This window comes from Phodopus roborovskii, unplaced genomic scaffold (assembly GCF_943737965.1).
Source record: "Phodopus roborovskii unplaced genomic scaffold, PHOROB, whole genome shotgun sequence".
NCBI lineage: Eukaryota > Metazoa > Chordata > Mammalia > Rodentia > Cricetidae > Phodopus > Phodopus roborovskii.
This window is the reverse complement of record NW_026126511.1, coordinates 49,049,576-49,061,222: the sequence shown is the minus strand read 5'-3', so window position 1 is coordinate 49,061,222 and position 11,647 is coordinate 49,049,576. Positions and strand designations below refer to the sequence as shown.

Sequence of the window (11,647 nt, the reverse complement as noted above, 5' to 3'; positions counted from 1 at the left end):
AAGTTAGCAAGGCTATCGATGTCATAATGGCTATGTTGAGAACTCACATGAAGTCATGAAGACTCCTCTTAAGTCATTTTCTTTCTGTGATGCTCCACCCAGGACTTCAATCTTGAAGACTTTCTCCTTGGAACATCCCTTACAGCTGGCCTGACTCCTTATCACCCAGCCCTCTTTGGACTCTCAATTTTTTGTCATGTTGTAACTATTTCTTCTTAAGGTTCATGAGCTTCCATTTCTGGGGAGCCTATCACATTGGGGCATACCTGTGAAAGTCAGGTGAGACTTGCAAACTGGCTACCAGGCTGGGCACTAGATGAGCATTGCTGAGACAGCCATTCTTGTAGACTAAGTAGCTACCAGATTCTCAGCCTCTTTGGCATGCTGACAGACATTGTTGGACTACACAGCCCACATTGTATAAGTCAATCTATTAAGTCCCATTTTGATTCATGTGCATCCATCCTATTGGTTATGTTCCTATGAAGAACCCAGATATACCTACCGCCTATAACTACAACATAGGGTATCTCCATCAGCTCTCCATGTCCCAGTGGGTGGTAAAACAGATGATGGGAGCAGAGCCATGGGACCCAGCCACTCGGACTGAGCCTGCGCAGTCCCACAGAGCAGAGTCTCAATAGATTCTCATTTCTTAAACTGAGGGTTATGACCCTGTTTGGGGGTCACATAACTGAATGTGGGAGCTGCAAAAACTTGAGCAACAGTGAATGAAAATAAAGGGAGTAGTGATCCAACACATTGGGGCAGAGCTTACCTGTGTGGCATTGTGTGACTTGGTCATGTCTGTGATTCTGAACATATATGTATGCTATGCACTGTGTGTGCCATGTTTCACAATGTCAACAAACGCTGCCTCAAACTCAGATTCAAGGCTACTGTGTGTCATGGACTGTGGTGTGTTTACTGCTCCTACACTTTAATGCGCTTGCAGAAACAGTTTCATAATGGGAAACAGACCCTTCATATTTTCTTGCAATTGTTCCTTTGAACATAAGTACCAAATATCTTTGAGTTGTATTGGGCTAGAGTATTTGATTTTTAAAAATTGCTGTTCAAGTTATTGAGTTTCACAAACTGCTCAGTGAATTTTGGCTTGGGAGATAGAAGGAGTTTCCGATGATTTCTGAAAAGGCCCACCCTTCTGCCATTTTATACTACATACTTATGTGAAGTTGCATTCTCAGCAATAAAAATATTGATCAACCTTGAAAAACATTGGAGGTAGTTTGTCAAATGTTCCAGCCAAGATTTTTTTTTTTGAGAAGTCTTGCTATATAACTCTGGCTATCCTGAAACTATATATAGATCAGACTAGCCTTGAGTTCACAGATATCCATCTGCCTCTGCCTCTGATAAATGGGATTAAAGATGGGTGCCATCAAACTTCACAAGATTTAATTCTTTATATGTAACTAAGTAAGCTCACCCACCTCTCTTGTATACAAATTTGTTTTCATTTTTAGTAAATGAGAAGTGCATGTGTATCCCAGAATTTTTTTAAGTAAATGTATTATTTATACTAATAAAGGTTTGATTTGTACATATGTTTTATATACTTTGGTGAAAAGATATCAAAGATGTTTTAAAAAGTTTAAAAAGTGTGGTGGTTTGATGAACATGGCCCCTGTAGGCTCATATATTTAAACAGTTGGTAGAACTGTTTGAGAAGGATTAGAAGGGAGGGCCTTGTTGGAGAAGGTGTGGCCTTACTGGAAAAGGTATATCACTGAAGGTGGGTTTTGAGGTTTCAAAAGATGCCCATGCCAGAGGCCCAGTCTCCCTCACTCTGCCTGCTACCTTAGGATCAGGATGTGAGCTCTCAGATAGTGCCTGCCTCCCTGCTGCCACACTCCCCACCATAATGGTCATGGACCAACCCTCTGAAAGTATAAATGAGTCCCCAATTAAATGCTCCCTTTTATACGTTGCCTTGGTCATGGTGTCTTCATCACAATAGAATGAAGACTAAGGCAAGAAGCCTGCTGTAGTGGGCACCTTCCTTCTCCTCCCTAGAGTTGGATGAGCATTGGGCTCAAAGTAGAGAAACCAATTTTAGGGCCTGAAAGAACCTGCAGAAACTCAAAAGAAGGGACAGGTTAAGACATGTTACTAGGGGACAGTTGTCTGACTGAAGCTCCAGAGTCAACTAGAATGACATCCTTCTGGTGGTGCCACCAAAATCCTTGCCAGTGATCTTCTGGACTATAGAAGAACAGCTTGGGGCATTGTTGAGGACATGGAGAAGGGTAAAAATTAGTAATGCCCTTTTCTGTTTTTTTTTTTTTGAGGGGTGCAGAATTTTCTTTTGTAGCCTAGACTTGCTTGAACTCTAAGTAGCCCACCTTGAACTCCCAACAATCCTGCCTCAGCCTCCTGAGTGTGCCACCATTAAAGATGACTTTTTACATTTACATGTATCCCATGCAATGGCTGGGATACTCAATTAGAACAACAACAACAACAAAAAAGGATACTATCTGAAATTCACATTTAGCTGATGTTTCATGTTTTATTTGAGAAGCCTTGTGTGCAAACCTACAGGCTTAATCTGCAAATTTTGATTCCGTGGGTTTAGGGGAGCAGAGAAGGGCAAGGGATTAGGGCCAAACATTTCCTGAAGTTCTTTCTGCATGTCTGCAGTACCATCCCAGGGCCATATGCTGACTTATTCCTGGGAAATCTGGAGTGTGGCTGGCTGAGTTGAGAGTGTTGCAGCTGGGTAGGGTCTTCCCTTAACTTCTAGATTGAGGACCCAGTGGGTGCTGGTAGGGGAGAGACACTTGGGATAGTCCTAGGATGCATCCATACATCTGGGAAGATGTAGAGAGTCTTTAGAAAGAGATCTTAGGGATGGACAGTAGACATTTGGATCCTGAGAGGAGAATGGGACCTTGGCACCGTGATAGTTTTTCCTTGGCCTGCATGGGACAGTGAGGATCAACACACAGGTCTACCCACAAGAATTAGCCATAAGTGGTCTCCAGAATGAGAGAACATGGGTCTACTGCTTGGGCTAGCTCAGCTGACCCACATTCTTCCCCAGCTTTGGCCCTTGGAGAAGAGGGAGCAGAGCCAGTGTGGAAAAGAGCATGGGGCCTTTATACCTTGTCTGAGGAGGGAGCTGAACACTCTCCCAGTCAGAATAAAAGTATTGACTGTGGCCAAGGGAAATTAAAGCTAGATTTGGGGGCAATGATGGATGGTATAACTAATGCACAAGACAGGGAGAGAAGGCATGAGGCACCTCAAACATTTCTGTGAGTTCATAGCAAGTCATTCCCCTGTGTGGTGTATAAACAGAGTAGGAAGCTCGGAGCTGTTGTCCATAGTCCTATGCTGCTCTGTGCAAGCACCGCAATCCTATCACCCTCCCCTTCCTGGTGCCTTTGCAGCAAGGTTGTCCTTATGGCCATTGGGAAAAATCTTGCCAGGGCTCCATTATTTTCTTCCAAAGCACCATGAGAAACCTGAGCCAAACAAGTAACCTTTGTAGGGAGGCAGACAGCAAGTAGAAGTGAAATCTTCCATTTCTGCCCAAGTTCTTATGGCATGTGGCCAGCTGATCATAACTGCTTTCTATGGAACTAGGGGTTGACCTCAAATCTCCTTCAGTGGTGCGGTGTAAGCAGCCATTACCATGGTAACTCAATAAAACCCACGGTCACAATTGGAGCATCAAGTTACAGGCACAAGTCTTCACCAGCATCCAGCAAATGCCATGAACCTCACCTGGGACACTGTGTTCCTGGAGGCGTCCCTCTGTTCACAGTGCCCATGACTAATAGTTACCAAACTGACAGGAGATGGCCTCTGTGCTACATGATAGTACGGACTCTTCAGCCATGTGTGCAAGACACCCACCTTCAACTTCAGCTTCCACCATCCCCATAAGAGACCTGGGGGTACTTCATCTCAGAGTGATTTCTTAGTAACAGCCCTCTTAGCTGGTGAGAGGATGGCTGTGGTCATAGGGACATTTGTTGTGACAGTGACAAGAAAGATCTATGGCCCAGAACACAACTTAATTACTACGTTTGCATTTGGAGTCAAGTGAAAGCTCATAATTTCTGACTTGTCCTAGCCATACCCTTGGAGGTCACCTTGCTGTCACTCCCCTTAGATTAAAAAGTGAGGTACACTTCAGGTGTGGAGTATTGATTTACTCGCAGAACTCCTCCAGACAGTGAAGAGATTTGCTGTCATCTTCAGTGTGCAGAAAGATTCCAAACTATGTTGAGTTATCCCTTCCCTTGTTTGGGGGAGAAAAAAAGACTGAGGCCTTTAGATACACAGCCTCTAATTCTCCCACACTTTTAATAAATGTTCTCAGACATTCATGAGGGAAAAAGACACTCATGGACTTTAAATGGTTTGCTCAAGATGATACAGGTCCGCGAGGGTGGGACCATGGCACCCATTATTCATTCTGATGCGGGAATGAGGGTGTCTCTTGGCATGGAAGCAATAGAAATGAGACCAAGTCGCACATTTTGAATAAGACATTCAAAACTTCACTGGGGGTAGGGAGAGAAGGGCAGCTTGAGGATGTCCACCAGATCATGCCACACTGAACAGAGAGCAGGCTCTTATTGGACTTTATAAGGATGGGCTAGTTTGGTTAAAAAAAAAAAAAAAAGATACCTTTACATTCTGCTGAGGAAGCTAGGTAACTGTTATCCTAACCCACAGGTCAGGGGCGCTATCTGCAGCAAAGTTAGTGGGGAGTTACTATATTGCTCAGCTGTGAGCTAGGTAAAGGGGTGCTAGCTGTATGGGATGGGTCCTAGGGCCATCATCTCAAGGTCCTAGGGCCATCATCTCAAGTGTCTCTCATTTAGCAGCTTGTCTGAACTAGCTGAGGGTTCTGGGAAGACCCTAACCAGTCAATAAACATTCTCCTTCTGTGGCATTATCTGGTGTTTTACAACAAAGCTGAGAAAGGTCAGCATTGAGGGTGAAGGAGACACATACTCTTGTGTTAAGGGTAAATGGTTAAAGGCCCTGAGTTTGTCTTTTGGCCCCCTTGTGGTAGTCCCCACCCACTTCAATTCCAACTACTTATTAAATTCCCAATAAGTACTGGGTAGCATTCTAAGGACAGAGGATGTAAGAGCAAAGAAAAAGAAAAGACCCTTGCCCTCACCAGAGTTAGAACCTAACAGGGGGAACAAAGGGACAATACTGAGGGTGTGGACTGTGTTGGATATCCATTGGAGATAAGGGAAGACAGAGCAGGCAAAGGACACAGAGACGGAGGCTTGGACAAAGAGCAGGTTGGTGGCTAATACTGTCAAAATGACAGAATCTGAATCACCTAGGAGGCAGCCTCCAAGAGATTATCTAAATTAAGTTAACTGAGGCATGAGAAGCCACATCAGCTATGGCCAGTACCATCCCTTGGGCTAGGATCCTAGACTGAATGAAAAGGGGAAAGCAAGCTGAGAACCAGTATCCGTCCTTCTGTGCTTCCTACTGTGGAGGCAATGTGGCCAGCTTCCCCAAGTTCCTACCACTATGATTCCCTCACCATGATGGACTGTATCCTCAGACTGAGAGCCAAAAGGAACATTTTTTCTTTAAGTTGAATTTGTAGGGGCATCTTCTCATAGCAAGAGAGCAAGTAATTATCCAGAAAGCACCATTTGACCAAGCGACTGGAACCTTGAGGAAGTTGAGAGGCTTCTAAATGACCTAGGAACCTTGTACATACCACTGTTTCTGAAGCAGGCACTTCATGCCTTCAGTCAGGGTGCACTCCTTCGCTGAGTGACAGGACTGTTGATGAACGAGAGTAGATAAGGTGGTGTCTTCCAGTAAGCCAGGGCGTGCATCCTGGAGCCGCTTATTTTGTTAGTTTGAAGTTAGGGAAAACTAGCATCTTAAAATGCTGATGAGAAGGATGATGGTGTGGAGAGGGTAATAATGGATGATGGACAGGTGATGGGAGTGGGGGGGGGGGAGACTGCTCACAAAATGCTATCCCCAGACAATCCTCTCTCCCAGCTCCTTACCCAGAACCACCTATGACTCCCCTTCACTCCCTTACAATCTCCAGGCTCCTTTTCTGGTTCCGCCTCTTGTTAGTAAATATCAAGGTAGGCAGGCCTATCTTGTCTCTGCATGCTCTCTGTGGCATCACTTTCATCTTAGGACCTCACAGGTGGACCCCTTTCCCAGGTCATTGGTGTTTCCCAAACTTCCAATCTGCACTGTTTTTGGACTATGCATGCTGTAGAGCCAGTGGCCATGGCACTTTAATAGCTGTTGTTATTCTGTTTCTCAGCAGTCCATTTAACATAAGGCCACCAACATCCCTCACCTAGCTGACTTCCTTTGTGGTATTTTCTGTTCTAGTTTTACCTACCCACCCTCAAATAACATGTTTCCATGTTATATTGAGTAGTCTCTCTCTCTCTCTCTCTCTCTCTCTCTCTCTCTCTCTCTCTCTCTCTCTCTCACACACACACACACGCGCGCACACGCGCGCACACACACACACACACACACATACACGGAGTGTGAGAGTGACAGAGTATGTGTATATGTGTGTGTGAGGTACATATGGAGGCTAGTGAACAAACTTGGAAACTTGGGTGTTATTCCTCAGGCTCTGTTCATTGTGTGTGTGCATGTGTACGTTTGTTTTATGTGTATGAGCATTCTGCATGCATGCATGTATACCATGTGATGTATAGTGTTCTTAGAGGTCAGAAGAAGGCATCAGATCCCCTGGAACTGTAGTTATGGATATTGTGAGCCAACTTGTGGATGCTGGAAGTTGATGAGTCATTTATTCTAGGCCCTACCACTGACCCGGCATATTTTATTTTAAATATAGGGGTTGTAACTATCCTGGGAGTTGCCAAGTAGGCTAGGTTGAATAGCCAGCAAGTCCCAAGGATCTGCCTACCTCTGTCTCTCTAGCCCTGGAATTACAATCGTATGCCACCATGCCCCCTACCTTTTTAAATAAAACACAGCTTCTAGAGATTGAACTCAAGCCCTGGCACTTGCAAGGCAAACACTTTGCTGACTGAACTATTTCCACAACCCACCCTAGAGTGATCTTAAGTAACATTTTAATGTAACATTAATAACCACTTTAATTCTGTTCCTATCAACCCATGATAGGGTTGAAGTTTCTATAGAGGCACATGGAACGTTTGAGACCCAATTTCAGAGAATATAAAATCTCACCCAGAGACCCAAAACTTTACTGCCAGAGCTCCTCAAGATGTGCAGGGCCAAGGGCAGGGCCAGAGAGAACACAGGCAGATGATGGTCATCATGAAGCATCCAAGGTGTCCTTTAGCAGCAATGCAAAGGTATCTATAACCAGAAAGGACTGGGAGAGCGACTTGCCTCAATCAGGCTGTCTGCTCCTCCTCTCTAATCCCAGAATTTACTGTGATGTCACCAGGCCAGGCTCTGCCATGCATTTGTGATGCCCAACTATGGCAGCTGCAGCTGCTGCTGTGTCAGTATAGGCAGGACATCAGGGTGGGCAACACCGGACCGGAATGACAACACGATGCTCTCCCTTCTAATGGCACTTCTCATGGCATCTCAGGGACATGCCCAGGACCAAGGTTAGTGTCTGGTTAGCCCAGAACAAAAGGTAGGGAAAAGCCTGCTATCTCACCCCTGGACCTCCTGGAGTGCATGGGGAGCTCCAGGAGGTGTAGAGTTAGAGGGTTCTAACCCAAATCCAGAGAACATAAAATCTCACCCAGAGACCCAGAGCTCTTCGCCACCAGAGATGGCAGTAGATGGAATATGGCTCAGGAAATGAGGGGACAATGACTCCTCATTGATCAAAACTGGACTGGTTGAGGATGCTACCTACAGTGAATCCCTTAGAATCTGAGCCCAGAGTTCTAGAAGCACAGGAGACTTGGGGCAAAACCAATAACTGGCTATATTTCTCCTACTCGACTCCCTCTCTGTAAATGAATCAAGGCTCTTTCTATAGGCCCAGACCTTGAAAGAGGCAGCAGAAAGGTGTGGGGTTGAATAGGGATACACTTAATTAAAAAATATTTATTTTTACACACATTGTTGTAAGAAGTCAGTTCCTGCAGCATTTGCTCTGTAGTCCTGGGAGATGCCCCATAGAGAAAGCTCTGTAGGTAGACCAGATGTACAAATGTTTAGTGCTCTTTCTGCAGAAATACAGTAGGACCCCCCCACACACACACAAAAGGTGCTGGCATGTATTATGGTTCACAGAGTGGCTTTGTTGTATTTAATCTGTGTTTCCTACCTTCCTATTATCTATCTTCATCCATCTATCTCTATGTCTGTGGTGTGTGTGTGTGTGTGTGTGTGTGTGTGTGTGTGTGTGTGTGTTCATCTCCCTTGAAGTCACTCATGGCTGTTTTACAATTCTACCAAGTAACAACATTAGCCAGTATATTTCTGTTGTTTTTCCTCCCATTGCCCTTCCCTCGCCCTTTAAACATAGAATATGCGTTAATGATTTCTGTGGATGGCCCACTTTTGTTAGTTTTCATTTTCCTGCACTGGCCATTTTCAGTTTGGAACTATTTTCTAGTGGGCCTTCCTTTGATTTCCCTCATATGCCACCCAGACCTTAGCTAGGAAGGTTCTGGAAATGTGAAGTGAGGATTTCTGGTCTGGGCCCCTTGTGTTTGGTCCCCTCGTGTCTGGATCCCTCTTGTATCAATGTATCTTTATTTTCTCTTCAAAATCAGTTCTGTGTGGCCACAGACCTGCCTTCCCAAACTCATCATGGTTGCCATTCCGAGAGCTGCTTGAAGTCCAGAATGGTGAATTCCCATGGCAAGTGAGTATCCAGATGCTTGGGAAACACCTGTGTGGAGGCTCCATCATCCATCAGTGGTGGGTTCTGACGGCAGCACATTGCTTCCCAAGAACCCTGTAAGTGTCTGGGCATCGCCTTAATTTATGTCACATGTAGTGCACATGCAGTCTGGACTAGTCACTAATACATGAAGCCTTTGACGCCATAGGCTCTGTGTCCAGTGGCTTTGGACTGAAGTCTGCTCCTATCTATTCATCCCTCTTGACTTGATCAACTATATCCCAAGTTGGCTGTTTCTTGTAGCTCAGCACCAGTGTTATAAAAATCAGTGTAGGCTTCCCTTTTCCTGCCAACCATCTGTATACTAAGAATTCATTCATTCATTGTGCATGCATTGAGTACCTACTGGCTACAGTTTCAAGAGGGATATAGTTGTCAGTAAGAGAGCCAAGATTCCTGTTTCCAACATGTTTATATCCTCTTTCCTCAATGGGTACCTTGTAGTTCTATTGACCAGAACTTCCCCTGAGTTACTGGTTCACCTGTTCAGAGATCCATCTGGGTCTGGTCCCTGACTCTGATCTCCCTGGTCTCTCTAGACCCCCCCCCCTCCATAGCATACCCATTACTATATACTTTGTGTTAAGTTCTACTGTTTGGAAATGTGTCTGAAGATAGATACAAAGTACCCCACGACCATTGTCAGCTCTGGTGCCTTTGCATTCATTCTTCAGATTAGAAGTGGCAGTGGTAAACATCACTGTAGTCATGGGAACCAAGACTTTCAGCGACACCAACCTGGAGAGAAAACAAGTGCAGAAGGTTATTGTTCACAAAGATTACAAGCCGCCCCACCTTGACAGCGACCTCTGCCTGGTCCTGCTTGCCACACCAGTCCAATTTAATAAAGTCAAAATGCCCGTCTGCCTGCCACAGAAGGAGAGCTCCTGGGACCGGTGCTGGATGGCAGAGTGGGCATCTACTCATGGCCACGGTATGCACCTTGCCTTCATGCCAGTATGAAGGTCACTTGTAGGCTGCCTTCCAGTGAGCAGAATGATGGTTTAGATGGGGGAAGACTCGGGTTTGAATTTGTGACAGCATCCATTACCTTCTTCTTCATCATCATTTTCCTATCCACAGAATAACAACAATGCCTCCCTCAACTAAATCATGTAGATGAAATGAATGAAATTATGTAGATAAAGTCCCCTGCAAATACATGAGACATAGAAGAATCTCAAAACTTGAAAGCACTGGCCATAAAATGTATTTGGCTCACACATCTGTTAGCCTCATATAGAGTCCCCCATTTGTTGATATAATTAAATCAGTGGTTTCCCTGGGTCAGTGAGCACCAATGGTGCTGCTCATTCTCCTGCAGAGCACAAGGCTGGTCACTCATGAACCATGAGCAAAGAGAAAGCCGGGATTTCCTTTAGCACTGTGGTTACTTCTGCCTAGAAGATGCCTCCACGTGTCTGTTCATCTCACCAAAGACAAGATGTGGGTCACTGTTGCCTAAGCACTTGGATTGCTCTAAACTTCAACACTGGGACAAAGTGTAGCTTCAGAGAAAGGATAGGAACACAGAGAAATCTCCATATAGTGTGCTTGGTAAGGGACTGAACTTGCTTCTCTAGGCATATACATTCACAGAGGGACTATTTGTTGGGACACCTCGATGACAGAGCGAGGTCTTGCACTAAACCATCCAAACTATGGAACCTGAGAGTCTGACTTGCTGGGCACTGCAGCCCCCTCCACCCCCCCAGGGACTTCCACTCTGATGTGTGTGGGCTGCTCACGGCTGGCAGCCAATGCATGCTCATTCTCAGGCTAGCTTCCTTACTTTGCTAGGCTCAACCAGAAGCTTAAACATGCACCTGAAGAAGCTGAGGGTGGTTCAGATTAACTGGAGAGCATGTGCCAAGAGGGTGACTCAGCTCTCCAGGAACATGCTTTGTGCCTGGAAGGAAGCGGGCACCAACGGCAAGTGCCAGGTATTCAGCCCCTGCCATACCGCTCCTCCCCAGCCCCCATGATTCTTTGGTTCCCAGAAGGGGTCTAGGAGGGAGGCCCTCACTCAGACCACTAGCCACCCCTTCATACCCTCTTGCTGGATGGGTCCACTGGCCTCTCACAAATAGTGCTTCTTGCTTTTCTCATTCCCAGGGAGATAGCGGGGCACCCATGGTCTGTGCTAACTGGGAGACTCGGAGGCTCTTTCAAGTGGGTGTCTTCAGCTGGGGCATAACCTCAGGTTCTAGGGGAAGGCCCGGTATGTTTGTGTCTGTTGTTCAGTTTATCCCATGGATCCTGGAGGAGACACAAAGGGAGGGAAGAGCCCTCACCTTCTCAAAAGCCTCAAGAATCCCCTTGACTGGCGTTTCACGATGCTCCATATTGCTAAGCTTGGGGTCTCAAATACTGCTTGCTGTCATGTTTGCTGGGGATAAATCAAGTTGCTAAGCTCTGAACTTCTTACTGTTTGTCAAGTCTGTTTGTTCTCTCCCATACTCACACAAGCTTCTGAGGAACGCTAACTATGGGTTGGTTTCTACATCAGATGAGTTAGCCACAGACTTAGCTCCCTGTTTACACTCTAATGTAAGAATGTCAAACTCCATGCTGAGAGAATTGCTGTAGGTGTTGGGGGACCCCAGAGGAAAACATTATGTCCTCTGATAAAGTAGGATCAGGAGGGTGTGATTCAGGAAATCTTTGAAAATCTCCAATGGGAAGTCACCCCATCCTTCCCTATGAAGGAGGCGCCAGCTGCATTGTGAATCTTTTCGGACATTCCAAATTGCTTCTTTCTATCTTGGGACATATCAA

General features: G+C 45.6%; 1 protein-coding gene across 2 annotated transcripts; it reads left to right on the top strand.

Moving 5' to 3' along the window:
* The first annotated feature begins 7,441 nt into the window (after nt 1–7,441).
* Prss51 (serine protease 51) lies at nt 7,442–11,281 on the top strand. 2 transcript variants are annotated; one of them, XM_051195530.1, is made up of 5 exons: nt 7,442–7,613; nt 8,739–8,925; nt 9,544–9,803; nt 10,670–10,812; nt 10,985–11,281. In XM_051195530.1, exons 1-5 carry the CDS (start codon nt 7,469–7,471, stop codon nt 11,279–11,281), a joined length of 1,032 nt encoding a protein of 343 aa, XP_051051487.1. In that variant the 5' UTR covers nt 7,442–7,468. The 2 variants fall into 2 exon arrangements, with proteins under 2 accessions (XP_051051487.1, XP_051051488.1); XM_051195531.1 differs by having other exon boundaries at nt 7,512–7,613; nt 8,739–8,830.
* Nucleotides 11,282–11,647: the final 366 nt, after the last annotated feature.

Coding starts and splice junctions, on each gene's coding strand:
- Prss51 (XM_051195530.1), top strand. CDS start 7,469: ATGCCCAACTATGGCAGCTGCAGCTGCTGCTGTGTCAGTATAGGCAGG. Junction 9,804..10,669: donor GGCATCTACTCATGGCCACG/GTATGCACCTTG, acceptor TTACTTTGCTAG/GCTCAACCAGAAGCTTAAAC. Junction 10,813..10,984: donor GCACCAACGGCAAGTGCCAG/GTATTCAGCCCC, acceptor TCTCATTCCCAG/GGAGATAGCGGGGCACCCAT.